The sequence below is a fragment of the Anopheles coluzzii genome, chromosome 3 (genome assembly GCF_943734685.1).
Source record: "Anopheles coluzzii chromosome 3, AcolN3, whole genome shotgun sequence".
Taxonomy (NCBI): domain Eukaryota; kingdom Metazoa; phylum Arthropoda; class Insecta; order Diptera; family Culicidae; genus Anopheles; species Anopheles coluzzii.
Window position 1 is genome coordinate 51,490,074 of NC_064671.1, and position 10,290 is coordinate 51,500,363.

Sequence of the window (10,290 nt, forward strand, 5' to 3'; positions counted from 1 at the left end):
TTGTTGGAAGTTGAAACCGAACCCCCTTCGTGCGCTGCCAAAATCAGCGAAGAACGAAATCGAGTGGCTCAAGCGAAAAAACGGAAAAAATTATGAACACTCAAGTGTGCTGTGACAATAACACACACGCACGCACAAGGCGACACCCGTAATCTGGTGCGATACCGGCTTTCAGTGGCGCAGTACACACATGCACACATTTGGCCACACCTGTGGCTCTGTTCTAGCTCTGTTCTGGCTCTGTTCTAGTGCAGGTAGTTTTCTGCAGTCCACGGTGATACTACACACAGCCACGCACTTGGCGATACACGCTGTGTGGTGGACGTTCAGAATTCAGTGGTACAAATACACACATGCATACTGTTACGGCAAGCGTAATGGTAACGCGTCACCCTTAGTACGCCTAGCGTAAGGTAGAGGGCGCTTTCAAGAAATTTACCTACGTGTAAATTTTACTTAATCATAATTCTATTACGCAGTGCAATTTGCTGTAGATCGGTATCGTGCAGCTCGAATTTCCGCAAGTGCAGCTCGAATTACCGCAAGTGCAGCTCGAATTCCCGAATTCTGCCGTATATAAGCGAGTGTTTTTCCTGAATACATTTAGTCAAGTTCCAGAGTTCAAAGCAACAACATCGTGTCTTCATCATTACCAAACTTCCTCTTCATCATTAACATTTGGTCCTTCGAACCGGATTAGTGTGCGAGTGATCCACAGTTCGCGTTTAGGGAAGTTTGTGAAAAGTAAAGTTTGTGTTAGAAAGTGAAACTATGCCCGTTGACCATTCTCCCGTCAAAGAAGTGGTTCCAGCGGCCAACGACATGGAGGAAAGCCAAAGTTCCACCGTCAGAGAATTTGGCTCCGTTCCAGACGTCACCAAATTGGACCGTCAACGCACTCACCTGGAGTGGCAGCTTGACCGTCTAGAACAGATGTTCGTCAAACACAGCACCGACGTTCACTCGCTGAAAACCATAGCAGACCGAGTGAAGGTGCTTGCTTTGGACTACAAACAATGGTACGACTCGATCTTGGACGTTGTGAGCGACGACCAGGCTCAGGAGGCAATCGAGCGATATGGCGTGTTCGACGACAAAGTATTCGAGTTAAGCAAAAACATCGAATACCAGTTGGCATCGCAGATCCCATTGCCTACAACACCAAACCCATTTTTCGGCAGTGAGCAGAAACCCACGACAGTCCCGGTGCGTGCAAGACTTCCCGAAATCGTGCTACCACATTTCGACGGAAATATTCGCGACTGGCCTGCCTTCCGTGACGCGTTTCAATCACTGATACATTCGTCAGAACAGCTGACCGAATGTGACAAGCTGCATTACCTTGCTGCGTCGCTGACGAAGGACGCACGCGCGGTGATCGACGCATTGGAAATTACATCCAAAAACTACGACGTAGCCTGGAAGCTGTTGTCCGAGCGCTACGAGAACAAGTACCTCATCGTGAAAACCACCGTTGAGGCGTTATTCAACATATCGCCACTGAAGAGAGAATGTGCAGATTCGCTAAGCCGACTCGTCGACGACTTCGAGCGTAACCTTCGAATGCTCGAAAAGGAAGGCGAGAAACCAGATGCATGGAGCACGCTACTGGTGTTCAGGCTAAGCTCGCTGCTGGATCCAACAACCCTGCGTCATTGGGAGCTTCACCGGAAGTCTACGACCATCCCAACGTACAAAGACTTAGTGCAATTCGTCCGCAACCATTGCCATGTACTGAAGTCCTTCTCCAAGCCAGCCAGCGGAGCCAGAACCGGCGACACCATGCGCAGCAACCCTCGAGTGCAAACCATCCATGCTGCGACCAGTGCTGTGCATAGTGTTGCGTACAACGAAAAGTGCAAATTGTGCGATGTTTCGAAACATTCAGTGTTCCGGTGTGAATTAATGAACAATATGAGTGTTGCAGATAGAAAGCAACTAGTGCAGTCGAAAGGATTGTGCTTCAACTGCCTTTCTCCAGCTCATCGTTTACGACAGTGCACATCAAGCGGATGTAAGATCTGCCAACAACGGCATCATACGTTGCTGCACGAAGCAGCGCCAGCAACTGAGGCGTCGGATGCTCCATCCACGAGTTCTACCTGTCCTCCTCAGTCCCTTACCCACTGTTCCATCCAGATCGAAAACAGTGTTGTGTTGCTGCAAACCGTGCTGGTCCAGGTAGAGGACAATCACGGACGATGTCATCTAGCACGTGCCTTGCTGGATTCCGGAGCACAACTCAACATCGTTACCGAGCGCCTTACTCAACGGCTGGGTGTGGCGAAACGGCGAGAGAATCATCGCATCGGAGGAATCGGAGAAGTTTCCGTGACGTCACAACATTCGGCTGTGTTAAAGATCCATTCTTTAGACAGCGAATACGCAGCGTCCGGAAAGTTCCACGTACTCAGCAAGCTCACTCGTGAGCTCCCATCAAGCCGTATCAACACAAGCAGCTGGCAGATACCTCGTCAAGTTCAGCTGGCCGATCCTTCGTTTCACAGTCCTGGCCCGATCGACCTCATCATCGGAGCAGAGCTGTACTACGACGTCGTTAAGGAAGGACTCATCAAGCTATCCCACGAAAGAGTGACACTCCAAAACACTGCTTTTGGTTGGGTGATAGCAGGCAGAGTTAATGTTCATGCACCACCACCACCTTCATCCATCGTTGGACACGTCTGCAGTACGAGCATCGAAGAGCAGCTGAGCAAATTCTGGGAGCTGGAGTCATGCCGAGCTACCAGTACATTATCCGTCGAGGAGAGCAACTGTGAGAAACAGTTCGCAACCACCACCACCAGAGACACCGATGGTCGATTCATCGTGCAGCTACCGAAACGAGAGGAGAAGCTGGCTCTTCTTGGGGATTCTAAAGGGATAGCCACACGCCGGTTCCTTGCCTTGGAACGTCGGCTATCCTCGAATGCCTCGTTGAAGACAGCTTACACACAATTCATCGAGGAGTACGCAGAACTTCAGCACATGACAGAAGTAGCCGAGAGTGATACTACAACTTCATCCCCCTCATACTATCTTCCACATCACTGCATCGTGCGACCAGATAGTACCACCACTAAACTCCGAGTGGTGTTCGACGCTTCGTGTGCATCAGACACCGGAACATCTTTAAACGATGCACTGATGATCGGACCCACTATCCAAGACGACCTGATGTCCATTCTATTGCGGTTTAGAATGTCGAAATTTGCCCTGGTAGCAGACATCGAGAAGATGTACCGGCAAATCAACATAGCTTCCATCGATCGTCCGCTGCAACGAATCCTGTGGCGAAATTCTCCAACCGAGCCGATACGAACGTTCCAGCTCAACACCGTCACCTACGGCACATCATGTGCACCGTATTTGGCCACCAAAACCCTGCAAGTGCTATCTCAGGTCGGAGCTAGCACCCATCCCGAAGCGGCAACCATCCTCGGACGAGATTTCTACATGGACGACATGCTGACTGGCGTAAACAGCATTCCCGAGGGTCAACGAGTATGTCAGCAACTCATCGATCTCCTGGCGTCTGGTGGATTCTGCTTGCGGAAATGGGCCACCAACAACAGGCAGATCTTCGAACATCTGCCCCAGCATCTGCAAGATGAAAGGACGATTCTCAACTTGGATGCGAAGTCACCGATCATCAAGACACTTGGACTGAAGTGGAACGTTTCCACCGACGCTTTTGTGTTCAACATCCCACGCTGGAACGCAGACAACATCATCACCAAACGAAACGCGCTTTCGGATGTCGCGAAACTGTTCGACCCAATCGGACTGGTTGGACCAGTTATCATCCAAGCCAAGCTGTTCCTTCAAGAGCTGTGGAGATGTCAGATCGCCTGGGACGAGCCGTTAACACCAGCACTACAAAACCGATGGCTTTTGTTTCGCGAGAAGTTGGCCATGCTGCAAACGATCCACATTCCACGCTGGCTCTTAACCGATCAACGAGCAACGAATCTACAAATGCATTGCTTTTGTGATGCATCCGAGAAGGCGTACGGAGCGGCGATTTACTTGCGTTCGACCAACACCGATGGACGTGTGACAACCAACCTCATCACTGCAAAATCCAAGGTGGCACCACTAGCAGACTCCCGTAAACAAAAGCGTGTTTGCTTACCCCGGCTGGAGCTTTCTGCAGCACTGCTACTGGCACACTCGTACGAGAAGGTGTCAGACGCCTTGAAGCTTCAGGTCGAGACCATCTTTTGGTCTGACTCCACCATCGTCCTGCATTGGTTGTCTGCAACTCCGTCACGCTGGAAAACCTTCATCGCTAACCGGGTGTCCGAGATCCAACACATCACTCACGGCAAGGAGTGGAGACACGTACCAGGAACGGACAATCCTGCGGACATCATCTCCCGAGGAATGGATGCAGATCAGCTGGAAACTTCAACCCTTTGGTGGCACGGACCAGACTGGCTGGCGCAACCATCAGAGGAATGGCCGAATACTCATCAACCTCGACAGGAAGAATTCACCACGGACGAATTGGAGGAGCGACCAATCTGCATGGCTGTACAATCCGTGGCTCCGAACGAACTTTTTAGCCTCCGTTCAACGTTCACCGGACTGCAACGTCTGGTTGCGTGGCTAAGAAGATTCCGACACAATACGAATCCTGCTAATCATCAACAACGCAGATTGGATCATCATCTCAGCTTGGAGGAACTAGCCGAATCTACACTGTGTCTAGTTCGCCTAACTCAAGCTGAATCATTCCCAGAAGACATCAAACATCTATCGAAAGGCGATTCGGTCGGCAACAACTCACCTTTAAAACTACTAGCACCGTTTCTACAAGATGGCCTGCTACGAGTGGGCGGAAGATTGCGACATGCACCAATCCCGTTCGACCGAAAGCATCCATACATCTTACCCGCCAACCATCCGCTGACGAATCAGATTGCAACTCTGTATCATCGGACCTATCAACATGCAAATCCACAACTGCTAATAGCGAGCATGCGAGAACGATTCTGGCCACTGCGAGCAAAAAACCTGGCCAGAAGAATCGTTCACTCCTGCTACAAATGCTACCGTTGCCGCCCCACACCTGCACAACAACTCATGGGCGACCTTCCAGCAGAGAGAGTTTCACCAACGTCAACTTTCTTACACACCGGAGTCGACTTGTGTGGACCGATACACTATCGACACACATCTCGGAAGGCGCAACTCATCAAGGGCTACGTAGCGATTTTCGTCTGTATGGCAGTGAAGGCTGTACACATCGAATTGGTAGCAGACCTGTCTACCAACGCATTCCTTGCGGCACTTCGACGATTCATCGGACGACGCGGGAAACCGGCTATCATCGAATGCGACAACGCTAGGAATTTCTTGGGCGCCTCCCGAGAAATTGCCTCCTTGTCCAAGCAATTCAACCACCAGTGGCAAACATCAGTGATTAAGTCCTGCATCGACGATGGCATCCAGTTCAAGTTCATCCCACCTCGCTCACCCAACTTTGGAGGTCTTTGGGAGGCGGCAGTGAAGTCTTTCAAAACACACTGCAAGCCAACCGTTGGGAACGCCATCCTCACGAGCGACGAACTCAACACGCTACTGATCCAGATTGAAGGATGCCTCAACTCTAGACCACTTACACCACTCTCCAATGATCCATCTGATCTGGAAGTGCTGACTCCAGGTCACTTCCTCATTCATCGCCCCATCGTATCCCTGGCCGAACCATCGCTGGAAAAGCTGCCGTTCAACCGTCTCGATCGCTGGCAAAAGGTGCAGGAGTTTGTCCGTCGGCTATGGAAACGTTGGTCAACAGACTACTTGTCCGGACTACAGCAGAGAACCAAGTGGACCAAGCAGAAGGACAACGTGAAGCTGGATACCATGGTGCTGCTGAAGGAGGACGGTCTACCTCCATCGAAATGGTGTCTTGGCCGCGTCACGCAGATCATCAAGGGAGCTGACGACAACATCCGAGTGGTCATCGTCAAGACGAAAGATGGAGACTTCAAGCGTTCCATCTCTAAAATCTGCGTTCTTCCCACCGACGAGCCATCCAGTTCATCCTAGTTGAATTAGATAATTCAACGCGGGGGAGTATGTTACGGCAAGCGTAATGGTAACGCGTCACCCTTAGTACGCCTAGCGTAAGGTAGAGGGCGCTTTCAAGAAATTTACCTACGTGTAAATTTTACTTAATCATAATTCTATTACGCAGTGCAATTTGCTGTAGATCGGTATCGTGCAGCTCGAATTTCCGCAAGTGCAGCTCGAATTACCGCAAGTGCAGCTCGAATTCCCGAATTCTGCCGTATATAAGCGAGTGTTTTTCCTGAATACATTTAGTCAAGTTCCAGAGTTCAAAGCAACAACATCGTGTCTTCATCATTACCAAACTTCCTCTTCATCATTAACACATACACTTGGCGACACACGCTCTGCTGTGCGGTGAGATTTGTGTTCTGTGTCCAGTGGTGCAAATATACACACACGCACTTGGCTACACACGTAGTACGGCGCGGTTGGCTTGGCAGAAGCGCATACACACATTCACGCAGTAGGCTTTACTTTCAGTCCAGTGAGGTTGGTGCTTGTATGGTGTTTCAGCGCTTAATTTGAGGTAAGTAAAAGTGATTAAAATTATCAACCAACATCCCCCCTTCTAATTATAATCATTTTTTTTCCATTTCATGTGTGTTTCACGGCGAACGGAGACAACAAAACCTGTGGCTGTGTCGTAGTGTTGGAGCAGTGGCCCGTAGAGTGCAGCGAGAAGAACTAGGCGCGACAGCGATGTGGAGCAGAAAGTGCTGTGCTGATTTTAATTTTTCTTTGTGCGAGTGTAAAAAGTGTTTTTTTATTATGTGCGTTAATTTAGAATTAAGTGCAGTGATTATTGTGCATGTGTTGTGTGTTTTTTTTGTATTCTATGTTGGTTCGATATCCAATAAATCGAATCATGTTGATATAATGGTCCGCACTGTATCATTTCGGAAAGAAATCCTGGCAAAAAAGGGGGAGGGGGCTAATTAAACGAAGGTTCGTGCCGAACCCCGTTCGGGTTTTGCTTCGGCTTCGGGTTTACTTCGGCTTCGGGACCCGACGGATCACTTGAATAATTTCGCCAACTCAAGTTCTTTTTCAAGCGCGTATTCAAGCGATCTCTGAGTGCTGGTGCCCGGTGGGTACCCACCGGTCACCAGCACTCAGAGATCCGCTGAGATTGAAGCTGGCTTTGAAGCTGAGTTGGCGAAATTATTCAACCGATCCGTCGGGTCCCGAAGCCGAAGCAAACCCGAAGCCGAAGCAAACCCCGAACGGGGTTCGGCACGACCCTTCGTTAAAATAGCCCCCTCCCCCTTTTTGCCAGGATTTCTTTCCGAAATGATACAGTGCGGACCATTATATCAATATGATTCGATTTATTGAATATCGAACCAACATAGAATACAAAAAAAAACACAACACATGCACAATAATCATTGCACTTAATTCTAAATTAACGCACATAATAAAAAAAACACTTTTTACACTCGCACAAAGAAAAATTAAAATCAGCACAGCACTTTCTGCTCCACATCGCTGTCGCGCCTAGTTCTTCTCGCTGCACTCTACGGGCCACTGCTCCAACACTACGACACAGCCACAGGTTTTGTTGTCTCCGTTCGCCGTGAAACACACATGAAATGGAAGAAAAATGATATTAATTAGAAGGGGGGATGTTGGTTGATAATTTTAATCACTTTTACTTACCTCAAATTAAGCGCTGAAACACCACACAAGCACCAACCTCACTGGACTGAAAGTAAAGCCTACTGCGTGAATGTGTGTATGCGCTTCTGCCAAGCCAACCGCGCCGTACTACGTGTGTAGCCAAGTGCGTGTGTGTATATTTGCACCACTGGACACAGAACACAAATCTCACCGCACAGCAGAGCGTGTGTCGCCAAGTGTATGCATGTGTGTATTTGTACCACTGAATTCTGAACGTCCACCACACAGCGTGTATCGCCAAGTGCGTGGCTGTGTGTAGTATCACCGTGGACTGCAGAAAACTACCTGCACTAGAACAGAGCCAGAACAGAGCTAGAACAGAGCCACAGGTGTGGCCAAATGTGTGCATGTGTGTACTGCGCCACTGAAAGCCGGTATCGCACCAGATTACGGGTGTCGCCTTGTGCGTGCGTGTGTGTTATTGTCACAGCACACTTGAGTGTTCATAATTTTTTCCGTTTTTTCGCTTGAGCCACTCGATTTCGTTCTTCGCTGATTTTGGCAGCGCACGAAGGGGGTTCGGTTTCAACTTCCAACAACAACAACCACACGAGGAGGCTCGGGGACACTCATCAGGGGAAAATCGCTCAAATTAGAGCGAGAGACAGATAGAAAAAGTGAAAGGTCAATATAAAATCTTCGGCTTTTGACTGTTGGGCCAGCCCGTGACCAATACGCTATTGGTCACCCTTTCTTATCTCTAATAAGGCAAGTTTAGCCGCCGGCCTTCTGAGGGTCCCTGTGTTTGTTCGCACCCAAGCTTGTCGTATCCGCCCGTCGGCTCCCGAAACCACTCGTTCTACTATCCCTCTCTTCCACTGATTCCTAGCGCCACCGTCGACTATCAGAACACCCAACCAACCAAACCGTGCTCTTTCGAAGTAAATTTGCTTCGATATACCTTCGATAGAAGTTCTCTACCGAAGGTGTATCAACTTTGATAGGCAGTTCCTACCGAAGTTAGGCTCGGGTGTTTAGCCAAAATGCTACAAAAGAGAAAGAAAAAAATCTCTCGTATGCTGCCGCTTTCTCGCTCACACGCGCGCCCTGCCCCCTTTTATTTACGTACGTGTTTATAGCCCCTCCTCCTCCTCCTCCTCTCATCTATCTTCCTACCTTATGTGCAGTGGTTATGTGTTTTTAATTGAAATTGGAAGGAGAGATATTCGATTTATTTATTACGTGCGATTTAATCAGAGAATTGAAACATGGTAGCAGGTGAATCTACTGTTCATCACAAGCGGGCCTAACACTTTAACTATTTGTGAATTCGCGCGTGAGGACGTAAAAGGCGCAATAATAATGGAGCGGTTCTAACGTAAACAGACCAAATCGCTCAGCTGAAAATTTCATAGAGCGGAATAGCATTTCATTGTAATAGCATTGCTAGTATATCATCCGCGCACCCTATGAACCGTACTTTTCCAAATATCTTAAAAAGTACGCATTGTATGAAAAAACCCTCTTTACAAGATCGATTCAGAATTTCAAAACACATTTGGAAAAAGTTTTTTGCTAAAAGTGACTTTTGAAATTTTACTCAGATTAATGTTTATTCCTTTAAATTAATTCATAAATGGGGTAAGGGAAATAATTTATACTAATACTAATAGACCAAGACTCCATTGCCTGAAATATTTAGTGCCTCAAAGTAGTATATCCTCTTTGCCAAGCGTTTGAGTTAAACTGATTCTTCGCAAAATGTGAAGAGAGCGTTCGGCCCCCCTTCAGATGCTTCGACAGAGTGAAGCTCCTCCCCTTCCTCCATTCGTCATCCATCAATTTTTCTCCGCGCACTCACACATCTACACGCACATCTGTTCGCATGGCAACACGTGAGATGCGTGACATGCTTTCTCGCTCATCACGAAGGATTTGCTTCGAAAGAGCTCGGTTTGGTTGGTTGGGCAATGTCTCCAACCTCAATCTCTCTCACAGTCTCAAACCATTTGCTTTGCCGTGCCAACACCGGAAGATACTCTTTTATCCACCGTCTCCAAAACCCGTCCAGGATATGTTGCACCATTTTCCAGTTGCTCCGTAACCCCGTCTGAAGGCTAGTCGGTGCCACCGGTCTCTGCTTCACTCCCGATGAACTGCCCAGCAAGAAGTGGTTAGGAGTAAGAGACTCCTGATCCGCCGATTCCAGCGGGATGTACGTCAGTGGGCGTGTGTTGATCATTCCCTCCGCTTCCACTATCACCATAAGCAGCGTCTCGTCATCAGGTGTACGCTGTAGTTCCGTCATCGTACTCATCGCAGCCTTTACCGATCGCACCATGCGTTCCCATACCCCTCCCATATGGGGTGCGCCAGGGGGGTTGAACGTCCATCGGGTGTTCGCGTTGGTAAAGGTCGCAGCTAAGGCATCGTTGCGCTCGTCGATTTCCTTCCTTAGCTGCTGGCTGGCTCCCACGAAATTCGTCCCGTTGTCGCTGAACACCTCAACGGGAGCGCCTCTCCTGGCCACAAAGCGTCTCACTGCCAAAATACAGGAATCTGTGGAAAGACTACTCACAACTTCTAAAT

General features: G+C 48.8%; 1 protein-coding gene across 1 annotated transcript; it reads left to right on the forward strand.

The window, feature by feature from the left end:
• The first annotated feature begins 771 nt into the window (after positions 1-771).
• Positions 772-6,057, forward strand: LOC120956094 (uncharacterized). The gene has a single exon (XM_049608913.1). The coding sequence runs from the start codon at positions 772-774 to the stop codon at positions 6,055-6,057; it is 5,286 nt and encodes a 1,761-aa protein (XP_049464870.1).
• The last annotated feature ends 4,233 nt before the right edge of the window (positions 6,058-10,290 follow it).